The sequence below is a fragment of the Myxocyprinus asiaticus genome, chromosome 8 (assembly GCF_019703515.2).
Source record: "Myxocyprinus asiaticus isolate MX2 ecotype Aquarium Trade chromosome 8, UBuf_Myxa_2, whole genome shotgun sequence".
Classification (NCBI taxonomy): domain Eukaryota; kingdom Metazoa; phylum Chordata; class Actinopteri; order Cypriniformes; family Catostomidae; genus Myxocyprinus; species Myxocyprinus asiaticus.
In genome coordinates, this window is record NC_059351.1 from 18039316 (window position 1) to 18062369 (window position 23054).

The 23054-nt window shown below is 41.7% G+C and overlaps 1 protein-coding gene across 2 annotated transcripts in view; it reads left to right on the forward strand.

The window, feature by feature from the left end:
• LOC127445114 (growth arrest-specific protein 6-like) overlaps positions 1 to 23054 on the forward strand; it is a 61929-nt gene that overhangs the window by 19122 nt on the left and 19753 nt on the right. For both annotated transcript variants that reach the window (XM_051704916.1, XM_051704917.1), the window contains exons 5-6: positions 2510 to 2632; positions 6367 to 6486. In XM_051704916.1, coding sequence (XP_051560876.1) covers positions 2510 to 2632; positions 6367 to 6486 — 243 coding nt within the window. The remainder of the gene's footprint in view (positions 1 to 2509; positions 2633 to 6366; positions 6487 to 23054) is intronic.

Below are 23054 nucleotides of genomic sequence, written 5' to 3' on the forward strand. Positions count from 1 at the left end.
CTCTGGAGCTGGTAAGCAGACCACTCCATCCCCGGTGGAGGGCCGGGAGGAGAATCTTTTGTCATCACGACCACCATCCACCACTCCATTTTGGCAGGTTTGGCGCTCCAGCGGTGGTCTCCCCGCCCCTGAGCACCCAGCTGTGGCACAAATCCACCCCCGATGTGACAGTCTCCACGGGTTACGAGGACAGGCCTCTTCCTCCCCCGTCCCAGGCTGTTCCGGGGGTGGTCACAAGGAGCCAGGTAAGTACTTCGATGTCCTTGAATTCAGCACGGCCACGACACGTGTGGCACCTCAGGCTCCGCCCCGCCTTGAGGCCCCACCTGCTGGTACGTCCGACGAGATTGTCCCCTTGGTCCCCCTCACCTGGAGCTTGGATGCGTGGCTTGCGCTTTCCAATCCGACTCCGTCCGACTCGGCTACGCGATTCACTTCGCCAGGTGTCCGCCCAGGTTCAGCGGCATCCACTTCACCTCTGTGAAGGGTGAGAACGCTGCTACCTTGCGCGCGGAGATCACTACCCTCCTACGGAAGGATGCGATAGAGCCTGTCCCTCCGGCCGAGATGAAGAAGGGGTTTTACAGCCCCTACTTCATTGTATAGAAAAAAGGCGGTGGGTTGCGGCCAATCTTGGACCTGCGAGTGCTGAACCGGGCTTTACACAGACTTCCGTTCAAGATGCTGACGCAAAGACGCATTCTAGCAAGCGTCCGGCAAGATTGGTTCACGCGGTAGACCTGAAGGACGCATACTTCCACGTCTCGATTCTACCTCGACACAGACCCTTCCTGCGGTTTGCATTCGAGGGTTGGGCGTATCAGTACAAGGTCCTCCCTTTCAGTCTGTCCTTGTCCCCTTGTGTCTTCACGAAGGTGCGCAGTCGGATCGGTGCTTTCCTTCCTGCAGGAGAGGTTGGAAGGGCGGCTGTCCCCTTCCACCTTGAAGGTGTACGTTGCTGCTATAGCAGCACACCACAACACAGTGGACGGTAAGTCCTTAGGGAAGCACGACCTGATCATCAGGTTCCTGAGAGGCGCCAGGAGGCTGAACCCCTCCAGACCGCATCTCATTCACTCATGGGACCTCTCTGTAGTTCTTCAGGGTCTACAGAGAGCCCCTTTTGAGCCTTTGCAGTCAGCTGAGCTTAAGGCACTCTCCTTGAAGACCAAAGCAAGCTGCGTCTTCCTTGGGCAGAGCCCCCTCTGCCACAGTCTCCATGTTTGTAGTAACTCCTCCCCCGTTGGGTAGGATCTACCATGAGACTCTTCACATGGTTGGCAAGACCATGTGACGTATTTTTCCACTTAAATATCCCCCCTCTCTTTGGGTGAGGTGTGGTCTCCACGGTGACCTCCCCTTGGGAGGGACACCCCCCGACTAGACCTGGCGGCCCAGTCGGATAATCCCCCTTCTTTTTTAGGGAGTGGAAAAAAAGAAGGGGAAAAGAGGCCACGACTGGGTTGGCCTGTCTCTCTCTTTTGGGTAGTCGACTTGTCCCCAAAGGGCCGTTCCACACTCATAACTATGTTGGGGGAAGCTACGTGTCGGCCTGGTGCGCTGGCTACGAGGCACACAGTGGTCTGCCCGTCACACACCGCCAGTTCACGTAACACAGTTCAGCCAGTTGCGGCGTTTCGTATAGGGACCCTTAGTGTCACTATATCGACACAACGTCGAGTGAGTGACAGATAGGGAACGTCCTGGTTACTTGCGTAACCTCCATTCTCTGATGGAGGGAACAAGACGTTGTGTCCCTCCTGCCACAACGCTGAACTACCCGCTGAAATGGCCGGACCTTGTCTCGGCTCCTCAGCATAAAACCTGAATGAGTGGTTGCATGCCAGCTCCTTTTATACCCGTATGTCTGGGGAGTGGCATGCAAATACCACTCGCCAATTTTCATTGGCCTTTTATCTAAGACCAGAGGTGTTTCGGGCTCCCAAAAGTGACCCCTAGTGTCACTACATCGACACAACGTCTCGTTCCCTCCATCAGGGAATGGAGGTTACGCAAGTAACCAGGACGTTTTCTCATGGGAACTTTAAGTCGAAATCACGAGAACAAAAGAGTAAATTACGTCGTGATCACGAGAACACAAGACAGAAAAAAGTGATAAACCATGGACAAAATGAGCTTCATTATATTATATTATATTTCACACGTTATATTAAGGGTCTCGGATTAAACTCACAAGCCCTTATTTCTCATGAAGGAAGACTTTTGAGATTCTGTTTGTATTTGAAAATCTGTTTCATCATTCTGTGAGACATTTCATTTGGAGCGCTCACATAATGCAATAACATCGGAAAATATGACACAATATTGTGTCATTCATGGCATGTTTTTAGTTCATGCCACACAAAAACAAACACAAAATTTTAATGCAGAAATGAAAATCATCTTCATTATAGAAGAAGTGTATTATAAATGGCATTTTAATCTAGTTTTGAACAAATTAATACATTCAGACACAAAAACTGAATGTCTTTCTGTCTCTCACTTTCAGATATTCCAGATCAGTGCTCTCCCAACCCCTGTAATCATTTGGGTATGGTGCGCTGTGAGGACAAGAAAGGCGAGTTCCTGTGTCATTGTTTCACAGGATGGACAGGAGTCAGATGTGACAAAGGTACAAACACACCTGCTGCTAGTCAAACAGTTTTGCAACTTTTTAATCACCTTTGATCTTTCTTGCAGTTTACTTTACAAATATTTAATGTAGTCTCTCAATTAATAACATTTAAAATGACACTAAATAGCTTTAGAATGGAGTATAACATCACAGGACACTGATGTCACTAATTCACATGTCACATGTCATGTCAGCTACACAACATTTTTGACATAGGGTCTGTTCCAAAATTTAGTGAGCTGCCTTGCTTTCTCCTGTCTACATAGGTAGCTGTCTTCTATGGCAGCAACCTTGCTGAAATGATGCCTCATAAGAGAGCGATTTGAAACGCTCTACATAGGCGGCAGCTCCGCACATCATTCAAATAGCGCTCCTCTACATCCGATGCTACCTTCAAATTTGGCCGTAACAAGATATCTTAAGAGGCAGCATAATTAAGATACCTACCTTTTGGAACAGCCTTCCTGTCGGGAGTGCGCCTATGATGTCTTAAAATGCTGACTCCGGAGGACACTCACTAGGTTTTGGAACAGACCCATAGTCACACACACACACACACACACACACACACACACACACACACACACACACACACAAGATCATAAAGAATAATGCAAATATTGCATTGCGGTTTCATGTAATAATTTTTGTGTCGTTGTAATGATGTGTTGATCCAATCAGTTTTCTCTGAATGTCATTAAGTCATGTGAGACAGGATCTGTATTCACTGGAGTGATACAGCACATCTTGTCTGTCCTCTCTGTGCCTGACTATTTCTCTGATAAGCGATTTTCATATTAGGTGATTCATGAAGTTCTTCAGTAGCACAGGCTGTACTTGTACATCTTAAGTTGTGGTAAAACTGCAGATTCATCCATCATGTTCTCCAGCAGTAGCAAAGCATCTGACTCAGGACTTTACTAAGAAAGCAGACTTCGCACAAGGTCCTTAAAGTGTTTGAATTTAGCTAAGAGGAATTTAAGTTCTGGAATACCTGGAAAATCAGCTTGTTTTGTTGAAAAGTGCATGAAAGTACTTGAAATTAAAAAGCAACATTTCTTCCATGTAATGTGTGTCCATTAAAGACAAGATTCATGCACTCCACTTTCATTGAATAGGACGATGTAATTGGATATTGAAGTCATCTGACAAATACCCTGATGCCGACATCGATTCATTGTCATTGACAGACGATGTTTGAAAATATCGGAAATTACAAAACCTTGGAGCTGGGAAGTTGCCAAATATATTACAGTAAATAGGAGCCCAGGGTGTGAAATTAGTGCCCGCCACCCGTGTATTACGGGTATTTCATGTGCCGTGACGGGTAATTTTGTGTGTGACACATGACAAGAAATGCTGTTAGACACAAAGACACATGCTTGGAAAAAGCACTCTTTATTTTTTATATTTTTTAAAACAGACGACGGAATAGCTTTCGATGCGCGAGTCTGATGCGCTGTCTGTTCAGAGGCGTGCAGCGCAAGTGTGTCTCATGGAACACGCACATGTAAAGAGTTCACACTCTTTCCTTTTTGTTTCAGTCATCTGAAAACAGTTTGCAAGAATGGTGTCGTCTATAAGAATGCTGCAAATGAGTTTCATTTGCTTTATTTCCTCTGAGCAGTTAACATGCATTGTGAACACTACAGGTTCACTTTATATAGAGTATACAGTACTGTATATATGGTATATGTAACCTATAATGTAAACCTATAAACCTAAAATGTATGTATATTTAAATTATATTATTATTATTATTATTATTATTATTACTATGTTTACATTTATAATTATCTTTAGATCTTAATTTGTATTAAGAGTAATTTTCCACCTGTTGTTGTAGACGTACTTGCATAATGGCAAATGGGAGGTGGTTACATAATTTGACCACTGCATTATTTTTATTTACTTTTTGTTTTGTTAAGTGCAATTTGAATTTAGAATTATCCTTGGTTTAAGTTTTTCATGTTTCAATAAACGTATTTAATTTTTAAAGCAAAATCAATAAAGTAAAAATATTACACACACCCTCGGCAGTGGGGGCAGCGGGGTTGATGATGTAATCGGATATCGCAATATTTTTTTATTAAAATATTGTGAACATATTTCTTGCATATCGCCTAGCCTTAGTCAGTTTTCATTCTAAAAGTAAAAAGGGCCATCAATTTTAAACACACATAGCACAGATGCGGTAAGCAACCACTCTCGTTAATATGCGCTCAAGCAAAACACCTCTGCAAGACTCTCGCTGAACTGCCGCTATTCTTAAAGAGACAGTGCCGTTTGAGTGCGTGGTATACATATCAATGTAAACTCAATGTAAATACTTTTAAATTATTTTAAACAATGACTGCTCATATCATTAATATATATGCAATTTTTAAGTATTAATTGATAGAATGTAGATTATAAAATGTGATTATAATAATGATGACAAAACAAAAAAATTAAATATACACTTTCATATACTATATACTGTATAGATTTGTATAGAGTGCATTACTTTTCCTGGCCGGTTACCCCTTTTATTCAGTTTTAATGGTCCATTCACACCATATCACAATTACTGTAATTACTAGTATCCGACTAGTAAATACTATTTGCGTCACATGTAATTTAAGTTGGATTAACTCTGAATTAATCGAAAATGCCATTTTCTCAATTTTCTACAAAGTCCTTGAGAATGAAAAATTGGTGCTGGAAAAAGTACTCGAAAGTCCCATATTTTTATTCAGTGATGCTTAAATGAACCCTTTTTCATTTTCACCTGGTGGACGGTAAAACAGGTGTACAAATCCCATAGACATTCATTAAAGGAGGGACTCGAGTCAAATCTAGAGACTCTTCATTTGAGCCAGTAAACAAACGTGGGCAAAGAATGCTCACACTTTCTTCAGGACAGGTCAAAATTTGGTTTTATTCCTCTGCAGAATTTTGCACAGATCAGCTGTGACTCATCAGCTGTGTCTAGAGAGAGAAGCAGACGAGCAAACACTGAACATTTAAAGAGGGTTTGAAGTGCATCCAGAGCTCAGCACAGAGCTGCATTCATTCACAAATGCTATATTAATAATCACTGCGGGATGTTTTTTTATTTTTATTTTTTTTAATCCTCTTTTCTCCCAATTTGGAATGCTCAATTCTCACTACTTAGTAGGTCCTCGTGGTGGCGCAGTTACACACCTCAATCTGGGTGGCGGAGGACAAGTCTCAGTTGCCTCCGCTTCTGAAACAGTCAGTCCACGCATTTTATCACGTGGCTCGTCGTGCATGACACCGCGGAGACTCCGCATGTGGAGGCTCATGCTACTCTCCGTGATCCATGCACTATTTACCACGTGCCCCATTGAGAGCGAGAACCACTAATCGCGACCACGAGGAGGTTACCCCATGTGACTCTACCCTCCCTAGCAACCGGGCCAATTTGTTTGCTTAGGAGACCTGGCTGGAGTCACTCAGCACACCCTGGATTCGAACTCACGATTCCAGGGGTGGTAGTCAGTGTCAGTACTCACTGAGTTACCCAGGCCCCCCTGCTGCGGGATGATTTTTAATGTTCAGCTGAGAGGAAAGAGTGAATGAGTTTCTACCAGACCATCAACAACTGAGTCTCTGTTTGACTGCATGACTCCACCCACAAGCACAACCCTTGCCAATCATGAGGTGAGGTTTGAATTCAGTCATCTGATTGGTTAATGTTGGCCTGTGTGTGTGTTTGTGATTTACAGATGTAAACGAGTGCATCAAACAAAACGGAAGATGTGACCACGAATGTAATAACACTGTGGGTAGTTACCACTGCTCCTGTCGTCATGGATACAGACTGTCCGGTCACCACACGTGTCTGGGTAAGTTAGTGTTCTGTATAAATCTGCACGCTGTATTAGTTTGTGAGAATGAGTATTAATGTTGAGACATGTATAGAACCAGTGGCGGAAAATGAAACACACCAGAATGAAAGTTCTGTCATTATGTACTCAAACCTGTAGGCTGTTATTTTCTCCATGGAGGGATTAGATATCCTTCATATTTCATATCAGGAGCTTATAGTAAATGTAAATACACAGATATCATTAAATATCATGTGGAGTGAAAGAAACAAGTGTCCCAGTTAGAGGTCGACCGATAGTGGATTGTGCCGATATGATAACTAAGGTGGTGGGAAATACTGATAACCGATTAACTGGTGAATAGTTTTAAAAATCTATTTTTAGAACCTCAAAAAAAATTATTATTCTTTCCTTTTTATGGTGGGCACAGACAAAGAGTCCAGAATGAACAAAATCCCAGATGCAGTTTATTGTTCAACCAAAATCCCAATAATAACCCGAAAATTCGGTGCATAATGCAGAAATGTTTAGTAAAAACAAGTCCGAAAGGACTTACGGTTGAGCGTGGCGTGAGATGGCAGCATGGAACTAATGCTTCCGGTCATTTAGTGTAAAAGCCCTCAAAAAATCAAGTACTATTTGTCTAAATACCATGATATGGTTGGAAAATGAGTGGGGCGAAACCTAAGAAAGGATTAATGAAACAAAAAACACACAAGGAGTGTAACGAGATCTGATGACAGCGACAACTCTCTACCTGAGAAATAGCATGGTGTCGAAACTTTGCGTGCAGTGCGAGCACTTAGCAAGGACTTCTCCGATTTAAAGAGAGTTGAAAAAGGAGTTAAGTGAATTCAAAGACGAATTTAGGAAGGATATTAAAACAGAAATAGATAAACTGAAGAGCGACATAAATCAGAAGCTATCGCAGGTGATATTCAATCGCACGGCATAAAGATTAACGAGACAGAGGAACGGATCACTGAACTTGAAACTGCAAACCTGGAATTGAAGGATGCGTTACTTCATGACTTGAAACAGCAAAAGGTGGCCCACAGTAAAATCACGGATCCTGAAGGCCGGTCACGGCGAAATAACATTAGTATTTACGGTATCAAAGAGGGAGCGGAGGTTGCATCCATGTTCAAATTCATCAACGCTCTCCTAAAAACAGAGCTCTCACTGGATGGCAGCTTGGATCTACAAATCCAGAGAGCTCACAGGTCGCTGGGACCCAAACCTCAAAATAATGCCACAACGAGATCTGTCATAGTCAACTTCTTGCAGTACAGTACTAAAGAACTGGTCCTGCGGTCGGCATGAGCAAAAGAAATGTGACATGATGACAGATCCTTATTCTTTGCACATAGCTATCCTGTGGAAGTAAATGCAAAGCTCAAAGAATACAAGGAAATTAAAAAAGTCCTTAAGGAGAACAAAATTCGATTCCAGACTCCCTACCTTGCCAAGATGCGAATCCATTGGGACTCAGGCCCTCAGCTTTATGACAATAGAACCAAAGCAGCGAAGGATTTGAACAAGAGAGGATATGCAGTAGAACCGATTGAAACATTGGATCAGTCCCCGTGGGAATAAAGATTAATGCAACGCACCCAATGGCAGAGAGCGGGCAGAAGCAAACATGACCGTATATGAGAAAAGTTACGCAGCTTCCAGAGGCAATCGCTAGTATCGGATTAGGGTATGCTATAGGGGTGTGCAGCGAAGCCATTATTTGTATCTGTATCGGTTTGTATGACAAAATTATCCGTCTCTGTATTCGGATAGAACCAGGTGTGGGCGGGGCTTAAACAGGAAGTGCACCAAAACTGAATGAAATGTCAATTTCTTTTTGTTGTTGTTATTAACTATTTTATTGATTCCATATAATATACACTATATTGCCAAAAGTATTCGCTCACCCATCCAAATAATTGAATTCAGGTGTTCCAATCACTTCCATGGCCACAGGTGTATAAAATGAAGCACCTAGGCATGCAGACTGCTTCTACAAACATTTGTGAAAGAATGGGCCGCTCTCAGGAGCTCAGTGAATTCCAGCGTGGTACCGTGATAGGATGCCACCTGTGCAACAAGTCCAGTCGTGAAATTTCCTCGCTACTAAATATTCCACAGTCAACTGTCAGTGGTATTATAACAAAGTGGAAGCGATTGGGAATGACAGCAACTCAGCCACAAAGTGGTAGGCCACGTAAAATGACAGAGCGGGGTCAGCAGATGCTGAGGCGCATAGTGCGCAGAGGTCGCCAACTTTCTGCAGAGTCAATCGCTACAGACCTCCAAAGTTCATGTGGCCTTCAGATTAGCTCAAGAACAGTGCGTAGAGAGCTTCATGGAATGGGTTTCCATGACTGAGCAGCTGCAACCAAGCCATACATCACCAAGTGCAATGCAAAGCGTCGGATGCAGTGGTATAAAGCACGCCGCCACTGGACTCTAGAGCAGTGGAGACGCGTTCTCTGGAGTGACGAATCACGCTTCTCCATCTGGCAATCTGATGGACAAGTCTGGGTTTGGCAGTTGCCAGGAGAACGGTACTTGTCTGACTGCATTGTGCCAACTGTGAAGTTTGGTGGAGGGGGGATTATGGTGTGGGGTTGTTTTTCAGGAGCTGGGCTTGGCCCCTTAGTTCCAGTGAAAGGAACTCTGAATGCTTCAGCATACCAAGAGATTTTGGACAATTCCATGCTCCCAACTTTGTGGGAACAGTTTGGGGATGGCCCCTTCCTGTTCCAACATGACTGCGCACCAGTGCACAAAGCAAGGTCCATAAAGACATGGATGAGCGAGTTTGGTGTGGAAGAACTTGACTGGCCTGCACAGAGTCCTGACCTCAACCCGATAGAGCACCTTTGGGATGAATTAGAGTGAAGACTGTGAGCCAGACCTTCTCGTCCAACATCAGTGTCTGACCTCACAAATGCGCTTCTGGAAGAATGGTCAAAAATTCCCATAAACACACTCCTAAACCTTGTGGAAAGCCTTCCCAGAAGAGTTGAAGCTGTTATAGCTGCAAAGGGTGGGCCGACGTCATATTAAACCCTATGGATTAAGAATGGGATGTCACTTAAGTTCATATGCGTCTATAGGCAGATGAGCGAATACTTTTGGCAATATAGTGTATATATATATATATATATATATATATATATATATAAAAATAACAGAACATTTGGAATCACATTATATAATTTACAACCCTTACCCCCGAATGTTAACCCCCACCCAACACAAACAGATACCCCAGTGGTCAAATGCCAATTGACACACAAACAGACAATAAAACAGTAGAAAATATTTAGAAATATATATATATAAACAAAAAAAACAAAACATAACTATACGTAAAAAAAAAAAAAGGCTACAACACACACATTTAAAACAATGTCTCCCTCCACTGCCCCTCCCCGAGAGCCTTCTAAAAAGGTTAAATATCTGCCCCATTTCTTAATGAATAAATCAATTTTGCCTAGCCTTCTATGTGACAAATCTTCAAATGTCGCTACCATGCCCATCTCCACATACCACTCAAGAAACGAGGGCACTCCAGCCGAGTTCCATCCTCTAAGGATGACCTGTCTGCCTATCATAACACCGGCCAGGATCCAATTCCTCATGTACTTATCCTCTACATCAATGACCGCCCCATCACCTAAAATACAGAGTCTGGGGCAAAATGAGATTTGAGTACCTAATACATCACCCATAAAACTCTGGACCCTCAACCAGAATTCTTGTATCTTAACACACCACCAAAAACATGGGTTGTGTCCCCATCTTCTGATTGGCACCGCCAGCAGGTGGGTGTGTCTTTAAGACCCAGTCTATACAATCTAGAGGGGATCCAGTTGAATCTATGTAAAATCTTAAATTGCACAAGGCACACCCTTACATCTAGATGTAGACTTGATGTTTTTTAGAATGCTAGCCCACACTCCCTCCTCCAATACCAAGTTTAGATCTTTCTCCCATAATCTCTTGAGCAAAGTTGAAGCTCCGTCCCCCATACTCTGAATTAGCAGGGAGTAATACACAGATGCCTCATGGTCTTTTCCAAACGCAGTAATCCCCACTTCCAGAGTATCTGCTGCTTTAGGGGGGGTGTATGCTACCCCCAAAAATAGTACAGAGAAGGTGGCGCAGCTATAAATACCTAAAGGATCTGGGAATCCTAAAATGTTGAACCATATTTTCAAAATATCTCAACACTCCACTCTCATATAGGTCACCGAGTGTAGTAACCCCCTCACAATCCACACTGACCAGCAGAAAGGGGAATTAATACATAATTTTGGATTCTGCCATATGCTCAAGGCAACATTTAAATAAATGTCCGAATTAAACACTCTGGACACTTTTGTGCATACTGAGTGCAAATGCGATATAACGGGGTGTAACTTAACTTTACCGGTTAGTTTGATAGAAAGACTTTGCAATGGCGAGATAGGGGCAAGAAATTCCTGTTCAATACAAAACCAGGGAGGGGCTCTCTCAGGTGGAAGCGACCAATGAGCCAAATGTCTGAGACCGAATGCATAATAATAAAACAAAATCTTTGTCAATCGCCAAATGTAACTTGCTAAAGTGTATTCTGTGACGTTTACCACTCCGAATGAAGGACTTCGCTATGCTATCAAATTGCTTGAAATAAGAGAGGGGGACATCTACAGGGAGAGATTGTAGCAGGTAGCTGAAATTTGGAATACAATTCATTTTAAAAACATTAACCTTCCCAATCATAAATAAATGAAATGAAGCCCACCTGTCCACATTGCTCGAAAAACTTTTTATTAAAGGGTCAAAATTAACTCTAACTAAATCACACAATTTTGCTGGGAATAAAATGACCAAATACTTAATTGTTTAGGCCACTGGAAGGCACTCGGCTGAAAAGCTGTTACTGGGCAGTACGCTGTCAGAGCCAAAGCTTCGGATTTAGACCAATTGACTCTGTAACCTGAGAACTTAGAAAAGGAATTAATAATTCTGTGGAGGCAAGGCATAGATCTAGTGGGGTTGGTGATGAATAATAAAATATCATCTGCGTAAAGCAAAAGCTCATGTGCCATACCTCCCACCACCACCCATAGAAAATCATCTCCCTTTCTTATCGCGGCTGCTAATGGTTCCAGGGCAAGACAGAACAATAATGGGGAAAGAGGGCAACCCTGCCGGGTGCCCCTGTCCAGAGTTAAAATAATCTGAAATTAATCCATTTGTTTGTACCGCCGCTATCGGGTGTGTATAAAGTAACTTAATCCATCCAATAAAAGAATTCTCGAACCAGTATATTTCCAAAATCTTAAAAAGATTATCCCATTCTACCATATCAAACGCCTTTTCAGCATTAGGTGAGATGGCAGTAACCAGAGTCTGATCATTCGCCACTGACCACATGATATTGTTGAAACGCCTAATGTTATCAGAAGAGCTACGGCCCCGAATAAACCCCACCTGATTTATATGTATAAGAGATGTCATAACTTTACAATATTTTTACGTCTAGCTGGATTAGGGAAATTGGATGGTAACTCTTACACTTGCTTGGATCTTTGTACTTTTTAAGAATCAGACTGATCCAGGTTTGTATCATGGTTGGTGGAAGCTTTCCATTCTTTAATGATTCCATATAAACTTCTAACAAAAGTGGAGTCAGTTCTGTAGCATAAGATCTAAAAACTTCAGCGGCAAAACCATCTGGCCCCGGAGCCTTGCTTTTTAGGCAAAGCCTTAATTACCTCGTTAAGCTCCTCCAAGGTTATCTCAGAATCAAGAGAATTTTTTTGCTCAGTCGTCAGTTTAGTTCTAATGGTTCCACAAAGTTTCTAATATCTTCATCAGTAGATGAAGACGTGGAACTATAGAGATCAAGATAGAATTCTTTAAAAGCATTATTAATATCAATGGCTGAGGTAAATATTTTACCACCATCAGATTTCACTGAGGGAATGGTAGAAAAAGACTCTCTCTGCTTTATATATCTAGCCAAAAGCTTCCCTGCTTTGTCCCCCGACTCAAAGTGTGACTGTCTTGCCCTGAATAGCCAAAACTCCACCTTCCGTGACAAAATAGTATTATATCTGTATTTCAATCGGGTCACTTCTCTGAGGCCATCAGACGACATTCGGCACTTCAGCTCTGCGTCGGCACTTTTAATATTCCCTTCCAACTCCACGAGTTCTCGTGCTTTGGATTTTTGGATGAATGAGGCATACTGTATGATCCGACCCCTAAGAACCGCCTTAAGTGCCTCCCAAGCCACGCCCACAGAGGATACTGAGGACCAGTTGATCTCCATATAAACATTTATTTCAGCCTTTGACATTTTTTGGAATTCAGGATTTTGCAAAAGGGATACATTAAAGTGCCAACTTTATGATTTCTTTTTCTCTGTATGTGGCAACACCTCTAAACTCACCAGGGTGTGATCTGAGACTTATGATGTTTCCAATTGAGCAATCAACGACAGATGAAATGATGGACTTAGATATATAAAAAAAATCTATTCTAGAATAAATCTTATGGACTGATGAAAAAAAAAGTATAGTCCCTACCAGATGGGTTCCAAAGTCTCCAAATATCTGTAAGACCAAGATTTTTACACATCCTGTGAAGCGTCAGTGTAGCTCTAGGGGGCTTACGCACTTTTGCTTCACTATGATCAAGGAGTTCATCAAAAGATTAAAGTCTCCTCCCAATATTATATCAGGAGGGGTGCCAGCGGCTTGCAATATCCCTTCAAGATCTATAAAAAAGCCCTGATTATCAGCATTAGGTGCGTAAATATTAGCCAAAATCAACATTTGCCCCTGAATTTATGCTAAAACATAAATTACTTTTCCTAATTTATCTTTAATCTGTTTAAGACATTTGAATTGTAGATGTTTATTTATCAATGTAATGATTCCCCTGCTCTTACTTGAGCCAGCACAAAAGAAAACATGTCCACCCCATGTCTTCCCAAATTTTTCAGCTTCCTGCGGGGGAAAGATCACATTTCTTACGTTTAAGAAAAGAAATAACTTACCTTCTTTTTATGGGGTGCCCCAACCCATTCACATTCCATGTGGAGAGAGATAACCCACTGATATTAACATTTGACATTTTGACATAGTAGAAAAAATCGATTGTGTGTCAAAAATAAAATGATAAAGACCACATTCCCCATTAGTGCAACAAACAACCCCTGAACTTCCCCCCCAAAAAAATTTAACAGAAAAAAGAAAAACGTGTGCATTAACCCCACGCACGACAGTGCCAACCAGTGTCCATCCCCCTAAACTCAAACAGTCCATGTACACCTACGAGAGTCCCCGCAAAAACTTTGCTCAAGTCCGATGCTTCTATACAAATTGTGTGAGACACAATTACACAGCAAAAAATAGTCTATAAAGCAAACTCCAGCCAATAAACAGAATAAACACACACATTGTGTAGATTCATCCTAGCGGAACCAGCTAAACGAATAAAAAGGGGGCTGTTCAGTTCTTCGGGCAGTCAAACGAATGTTTAGTAAGCCAGCCCATTCGGCTGATACAAAAGTGCAACAAAAGACCCATTCACTCCAATGTCCTGCAAGAGATATTCCACAAAACAAACTCTAGGTCACAGGAGGCGTAAGCACCAAAAACGTGCAGATTTATCCACAAGCTGTCCCGAAGAAAATATATTACACAAAACAAACTCCAGCTAGGTGGAACCAGCACAAAAAGAAACGAAAAAGGACAGTCAAGTGAATGTTCAGTGAGTCAGGCCCACTAAGCAGCAACATGAAAATCACCAAATGGCTTACTCACTCCTTTGTCTTTATGAAGGATAAAGCTTGCTGTGGGCATGTGAATGTTTTATGGCCATCCTTAGTATCTATTCCCAGTTTGGCCGGAAAGATCAAAGCAAAAGCGACCTTCCGTTGATGTAAGTGATTCTTGCATTTCCTGAATTGATCACGTTTCTCTCTTATCGAATCACAAAGTCTGGGAACAAGAAAATGCTGTTGTTCTTCCAAGAAAGCTTTCCTTTACTCCTCGCCTCACATAAAACAAGATCTTTATCGGATGATCTCAGAAATTTGGCCAGAATTGATCAGGACCTGTCTCCCTCAGCGGATCGCTGAACTGAAACTCTGTGAGCTAGCTCGATTTCCAGCTTATGGTTACCCCATGTGACTCTACCCTCCCTAGCAACTGGGCCAATTTGGTTGCTTAGGAGACCTGGCTGGAGTCACTCAGCACGCCCTGAGATTCTAACTCGCGAACTCCAGGGGTGGTAGTCAGCATCTTTACTCACTGTGCTAATGTCGTGCTCAGGTTTAGACTATAAATGAATACATGGAAATTACATGTGAATCGTGTGATACATGAACAAAGACATTTCAAGAATTTGAAAGAGTATATGATGTCGTATCTTAATGTTTCACTTGATAAGCTCCAGATCCACACAATTAACAGAGACCATGCCCATCCGATCTGAAATCACAACGTGCGCATTTTTATTCATAAGGTTTACACTTTAGAAATATTGGCTGCACAGATTCATAAATTCGTTGTAATTTTGTAAATGTTTATTTAAAATGTCACTTTATCCTTGTGCCTCTTGGATAATCAGTCATACAAATATTTTTTATATTATTCTGATGAATCCATTATTCATTTTGAAGTCATTATTTGTGCCTTTCAGAATAAGGTGTTCAGCTTCGGGCACATCCCTAGTATGCTCTGTTGACCTGTGCTCAGAAGAGGTATACAGTTTTGTCTTCAGTTTATGGGTGAACTGAATTATCTACAGACTGTCTAAAATGCTTTATTGTGTGATTAATCACTCCTCTGTGCATAGTTTTGACATGCAAATCGAGTATATGGGATAAATCTGTGTTTTTGTTATAATTTCGAACTGTTTGAAGTAATATTTTGAGATTTGAGAAATGGACCATGGCCCACTGTTTAATTATTCGCTGAGCTACACTAGAAGGGGGGCTCCACCCTCCTCCGATCGTTAGCGAGGGATCCCTACCAGAAGTAGAACTTATTCCCTCATCCCAGGAGAATATCTGGGACTCTGTTGGTCAGTGTTAGACCTCAATTGTGGAAGTCTTTCTTTATTTATAGTTCTTTATTTGTTCAATGTTCTTATAGTTCAGTTTTTGTTTGAAGTTTTGCCAGCATGATGCCATATATCTTAAAGTTAAATGCATCAGAATTATAGAGTTGCATCATCAAACGTAAATGGGTTAAACAACCCAGTTAAAAGGAGGAAGGTTATAGCAAAAATAAAAAGGGAAAATAACCAGATAATATATTTGCAAGAAACACATCTCTCTCTAATTGAACATGACAAACTGATAAGGTATGGGTATAGACAAACGTTTTACAGCTCTTTTAGGACAGGCAATAAAAGAGGTGTATCTATATTTATACACAATTCTCTCAATTTTGAGTTGCTGAAAGAGATTGCAGATAAAGAAGGCCAGTATATTTTGGTACAAGAAAAATTTGATCGTAATCTAGTTACTTTTAACTTATATGCACCTCCTGGGAGCAAAATAGATTTTTTTTAAGCAATTTTGAGCTTTTTTTTACTGAATCAAAGGCAACAGTTATATATGGTGGGAATTTTTATGTTATTCATAAACCGAGGGTTAGACTCAACCAATAGTAAAAGAATTAAGACGCCACAAATAAAAATATTTAAGAAATCATTGGAGGATATAGGAATGGTTGATGTCTGGAGAGAACTCCACCCATCAGAACAAGAAAACGCTCATTATTCAGCACCTCATGATGTTTATAGTAGAATAGATTATTTTTTTATGATCAACAATGACAGACACAGAGTAAGAGAATGTACAGCCTGCTGATATCTCAGATAAATCCTGAATTTTTTATTATTTCCATGTTATAATCCATTGAGATTCAATACACCCAGTTACATATTTGTTCTTTGAGGAAAACATGGTAAAGAAATCAAAATCCTCTGGCTCTGGAGACATTAAAAGACACTTGCGTGCTCAAGATGAAACCTCTGGCGGCCCTGCAGACCGGGGACTCGATTTGGAAGGCGCGATGGGAGGAGAGGTTCAGCGTCAACTGTCCAACATCTCGGTGATGCTGACGAAGGTTGATGCTGACTTGGAGGATCTTGCTGTAATACGTCGATCGATTACAGCGATGGAAGCAAAGTTCTCTGAGTTGGTTACAAGAGTGTCGGTTGTTGAGAAACGGATCTGGAGTCATCCAAAAGGGAATTATCCGTTAATCCACCCGCGACCAAAATAGTCGTGGAAAAAATCTTGGAAAAACTGGAAGATTTCGAAAATAGGAACCGAAGGAATAACATACGAATTGTTGGAATTCCTGAGCATGAAGAAGGCAGAGATATGGTGGGATTCCTGGACGGGCTCTTCCCAAGTCTGCTCGACATAACAGGCCATAAATTGGAAATCGAGCGAGCAGGCCCTGATCAATTCTGGCCAAATTTCTGAGATCATCCAATAGAGATCTCATGTTGCGCGAGGCGAGGAGCAAAGGAAAGCTTTCTTGGAAGAATCACAATATTTTCTTGTTCCCGGACTTTGCAAATTCGACAAGAGAGAAACACGATCGATTCAAGGAATGTAAGAAACTCTTACATCAACGGCTTTTGCACTGATGTTTCCGGCCAGACTGAGAATAGAAATGGATGGTCGCAGGGTATTTATGTGTCCGAAGCAAGCACTGTCTTTTATAAAAACAATGGGTGAGTAAGCCATTTTTGTTTCTTTTTGCGTTGGCTCCGCCTAGCAGCTAGAGTTTGTTTTGTGGCATGACTCCTTCAAGAAACTTTTTCATGGACGGATGATCGCTTTTACACTGAAGTTCCCGGCAAGATTGAGAATGGATACTAAGAATGACTGCAAAATATCTTCATGCCTACACAAAGGATGTCTTTTATAAAGTTGACGGACTGAGTAAATCATGGTGTATTTTTTTATGCAGCCTCCGAGTGAATAATACACACTTGATCATTCGAGGAACCAGGATGCCTGTTTTTTTTGTTGTTGTTTTTTTTGTGCTGGTTTCGCCTAGTGGCTGGAGTTTGTTTGGTGGAATAACTCTGCTTCGGTACAGTTATGGATGAATCTGTTCGTTCTTTGTGCTTATGCCTCCTGTTGGCTGGAGTTTGTTTTTGTGGAGTATTTTCACAGGACATTGGAATGATTACGTCATCTGCTGCACTCATAACAGCTGGTTCACTGAACACTTGAAAAACTTGTTTGTCTGTCTGAGGAAACTGAACGTCTTTATATCAGTTGGAGTTTGTTTTTTGGAGGAACACACCTTCAAGACAGTTCTATGAATGAATCTACATGTTCTTTGTGTTTATTCTGCCTATTGGTTGGGGTCTGTTTTACAAAGTGTATTCTGTTATGTAATTTTGCCTCACAAACTTTGTGCAGAGGCACCAGACTTGAGCATTCCGATGGCAGAGTTGTCGCAGAGACTCTCGTATGCGTACATGGACTCTTTGAGTTTAGAGGGATTGATGCCGGTTGGCGCTGTCGTGCGCAGGGTTAATGCGCATGTTTTTCTTTTTTATAGAATAGTTTTTTTTTTTTTTTAGATCTAAGTCCCTCATTTCTTCTGTTGTTGATTGCTCAATTGGAAAAATCTTATTCTCAGATCACACCCTGGTGAGTTTAGAGATGTTGCCACATACTGAGAAAAATAAATCATACAGCTGGCGCTTTAATGTATCCCTTTTGCAAAATCCTGATTTCCAACAAATGTTAAAGACGGAAATCAATGTTTATATGGAGACCAACTGGTCCTCAGTACCATCTGCGGGTGTGGCTTGGGAGGCACTTAAGGCGGTTCTTAGGGGTCAGATCATACAGTATGCCACATTCACCAAAAAATCCAAAGCACGAGAACTCATGGAGTTGGAAGAGAATATTAAAAGTGCAGAGGCAGAGCTGAAGCACCGAATGTCGTCTAATGGCCGTAGAGAATTGACACGATTGAAATACAGATATAAAACTATTTTGTCACGGAAAGTGGAGTTTTGGTTATTCATTCATACTTTCAGTCAGGAGACAAAGCAGGGAAGCTTTTGGCTAGATATATAAAGTTGAGAGAGTCTTTTTCTACCATTCCGTCAGTGAAATCTGCTGGTGGTGAAGTTTTTACCTCTGCCTTTGATATTAATAATGCCTTTAAAGTGTTCTATCTTGATCGTTATAGTTCCACGTCTTCGTCTACTGATGAAGATATTAGAAACTTTGTGGAACCATTAGAACTCACTAAATTGACAACTGAGCAAAAAAATTCTCTTGAATCTGAGATAACCTTGGAGGAGCTCAGATTCAGCCAGATGGCTTTGCCGCAGAATGTTTTAGATTTTATGCTACAGAACTGGCTCCACTTTTGTTAGAAGTTTATATAGAATCATTAAAGAATGGAAAGCTTCCGCCAATCATGACACAAGCCCGGATCAATCTGATTCTTAAAAAAGACAAAGATCCAAGCGAGTGTAAAAGTTACCGTCCAATTTCCCTGATCCAGCTAGATGTAAAAATTTTGGCAAAAATTCTGGCTAACTGATTAAGTAAAGTTATGACATCTCTTATACATATAGATCAGGTGGGGTTTATTAGGGGCCGCAGCTCTTCTGATAACATTAGGCATCTTATTAATATCATGTGGTCATTGGCGAATGATCAGACTCCGGTCGCTGCCATCTCACTTGAAATGGCATTTGATATGGTAGAATGGGATTATCTTTTTAAAATCCTGGAAATATACGGGTTCGGAAATACTTTTATTGGATGGATTAAGTTACTTTATGGACACCCTGTAGCGGCAGTACAAACAAATGGATTAATTTCAGATTATTTTACTCTGAATAGGAGCACTTGGCAGGGTTGCCCTCTTTGCCCATTATTGTTCTGTCTTGCCCTGGAACCATTAGCAGCCGCGATAAGAAAGGAGGATGATTTTCCAGGGGTGATGGCGGGAGGTGTGGCGCATAAGCTTTTACTTTTTGCAGATGATATTTTATTATTCATCACCGACCCCACTAGATCTATGCCTTCCCTCCACAGAATTATTAATACCTTTTCTAAATTTTCAGGATACAGAGTTAATTGGTCTAAATCCGAAGCTTTGGCTCTGACAGCATACTGCCCAGTAATGGCTTTTCAACCAGGTGCTTTTCAATGGCCCAAACAGGGCATTAAGTATTTGGGCATTTTATTCCCAGTAAAATTAGGTTAATGTTATTAAAATGAATTGTATTCCAAAATTAAACTACCTACTACAATCTCTCCATGTAGATGTCCCCCTCTCTTATTTCAAGCAATTTGATAGTATAGCGAAGTCCTTCATTTGGAATGGAAAGTGTCCCAGATTACATTACAACAAGTTACATAGACCGATTGACAGAGGTAGGCTAGGCCTACCCAAGATTTTGTTTTATTATTATGCATTCAGTCTCAGAAATTTAGCTCATTGGTCACTTCCAACTGAGAGAGCCCCTCCCTGGTTTGGAATTGAACAAAGTTATTGCCCCATTTTACTATTACAAAGCCTTTCTATTAAACTAATTGCAGAAGTTAAGTCGCACCGTTATCTCGCATCTGCACGCACTATGGTCAAAAGTGTCCAGAGTGTTCAATTCAGACATTTATTTAAATGTTGCCTCGAGCATATGGCTAAACCCAAAGTTGCGTATTGGTGAGTCCCCTTTCTGCTGGTCGGAGTGGATTGTGAGGGGTGTTAATACACTCGATGACCTATATGAGAGTGGTGGGTTGAGATCGTTTGAATTTATATAACTGATTATGTATTTCATGTTGTGTTTATTGGTTTTTGTGTATGGAATCAATAAAAATGTTAATAACAAAGACACAATATGGAGGCTCAACACAGGTGTATTATGTAATCGGAAAGTTGTTGCAAAAATTTAATCTGAAATTAAACTATATATGGAAAATAATAAAAAAAGGAGTGGGCAGGGTGTGTGGGGTCCAGAGTGATTCTACGTGCACGTTTCCTCACTCTGGAGATGTACAGGTCTTGGAGGGTGGGCAGGGGGGCACCAATAATCCTCTCAGCAGTCCTGAATGTCCGTTGTAGTTTCCTTCTGTCTGATTTGGTGGCTGAACCAAACCAGACAGTTATAGATGTACACAGGACAGACTCAGTGATGGCTGAGTAGAAATGAGTCAGCAGCTCCAGTGGCAGGTTGAACTTCCTCAGCTGGCAAAGGAAGTACAACCTCTGCTGAAGCTTCTTCACAATGCTCACAAGAATCTATGTGGGTGTCCCACTTCAGGTCCTGAGAGATGGTTGAGCCCAGGAACCTGAATGACTCCACTGCTGCCACAGTGCTGTTCAGGATGGTGATGTGCAGGGGAATTTCTCCTGAAGTCCACTATCATCTCCACTGTTTTGAGTGTGTTCAGCTTAAGGTTCTTGTGACCGCACCAGACAGCCAGCTGTTCAACCTCCCATCTGTATGCAGACTCGTCACCATCGCGGATGAGGCCAGTGACCGTGGTGTCATCTACAAACTTCAGGAGCTTGACAGAGGGGTGCTTTGCAGTACAGTAATTCTTGTACATGGAGAAGAGCAGTGGAGAGAGAACTCATTGCTGAGGAGCACCAGTGCTAATATTGAGGGTCACGGATGTGATTTTCCCCAGTCCCCAGTAGCTGGTGCCTATCTGTCAGAAAGCTGTTGATCCACCGACAGATTGTGATTGGCATGGAGAGCTGGGTCAGTTTGGTTGAGAGAAGATCAGGCATGATGGTATTGAAGGCTGAACTGAAGTCTACAAATAGGATTGTAACGAGTAAAGGATGGACAAGGAGGAGGCGGGAACCAGCAGAACAGTTAATATAACTTTAATGACATAAACGAACTTAAACATAACATAAAACACACAGACAGCACAGCCACGTGCATCTCTCTTTTGAACTGGCGTCCACTCCTCCATCCTCTGACGGACGACAGCTCCTTGCCTGGTGGCGTCCCCGGCTCCTCTTTATCCCTCTCCCGCTGATTGGGCTGATTCAGTACTGGGCATCCATCGTTATGGCCCGGCCATGCCCTCCTTCTCATCACAAGGATCCTTGCATAAGTCTCAGGTCTGTTGAGGTGTTGCAGGATATAATGCAGTTCCATGTTAACAGCATCATCTACAGACCTGTTTGCTCGGTAAGCAAACTGAAGGGGATCTAGCAGGAGTGATGTCCTTCAGGTAGGCCAAATCTCTCAAATGACTTCATTGACACAGATGTGAGAGTGACAGGTCTGTAGTCATTAAGTCCTGTGATATTGTTTTTTTGGGGGGACCGGAATGATGGTGGAGCTTTTGAAGCAGCAGGGAACTTCACACTGCTCCAGTGATCTGTTGTAGATCTGTGTGAAGATGGGGGCCAGTTGGTCAGCGCAGACATGCATACAGGCAGGTGAGATACCGTCTGGGCCTGAAGCTTTCCTAGTCTTTTGTTTCCGGAAGACCCGGCACACATCCTCTTCACAGACCATAAGTGCAGGTTGAGTAGCGGGGGATGGGTGTGAGACTGGGATTTTCAAACCTGCAGTAAAACTCATTCAGTTCATCAGCCATTTGTTGATTCTCTACAGAGCAAGAGGGAGGTGTCTTATACTTGGTAATGCTTTTCAGGCCTTTCCACACAGATGCAGGATCGTTGGCTGAAAACTGGGTTTTCAGCTTTTCAGAGGAGCTTCTTTTAGCCACTCTTATTTCCTTAGTCAGTGTGTTTCTGGTCTGGTTGTACAATATTTTATCCCCACTTCTGTAAGCATCCTCTTTGGCATGACAAAGCTGTCTGAGTTTTCCTGTAAACCATGGTTTATTGTTACTGAATGATAAAAATGTCCTAGTAGGGATGCACATATTTTGACAGAAACTGATATATGATGTCACAGTATCTATGAGCTCGTCCAGGTGTGTGACTGCAGCTTCAAAAACACTCCAATCAGTGCAGCCAAAGCAGGCTTTTAGTTTGAGCTCTGCTTCATTAGTCCAACTCTTTTCAATCCTTACTACAGGCTTACTAAATGGGATATTTATTAACAATGCAGAACATAAAATTGCTTTATACACTGATGATGTGTTAGTATACCTTTCTAGTCCAATGACATCAATTTTTAACTTGTTTTATCTTCTTGAATTGTATGGACAGTATTCAGGATACAAGTTAAATATCCAGAAGACTCAGATTTTGACATTCGGCTTCTCTCCAACAAAAGACCTTAGGCAAAAATTACATTTCAGTTGGAATCAGAGGTCATTGAAATATTTGAGAGTATGGTTAACACAAGATTTAACAAAGTGATTTGAGAAAAATTATAACATCATTAATGCAAAACTCCAAGAGGGTTTTAGTTGTTGGTCCTGTTTACCATATCTGGACTTCAGTTCAAGAAGTGAATGTATAAAAATGAATGTGCTCCCAAGACTTTTATACTTCTTCCAGTCATTGCAGATAGAGATACCCCCCCAAACTGTTTAATCAGTGGGATAAACAAATTTCTAGGTTAATTTGGAATAGAAATAAGCC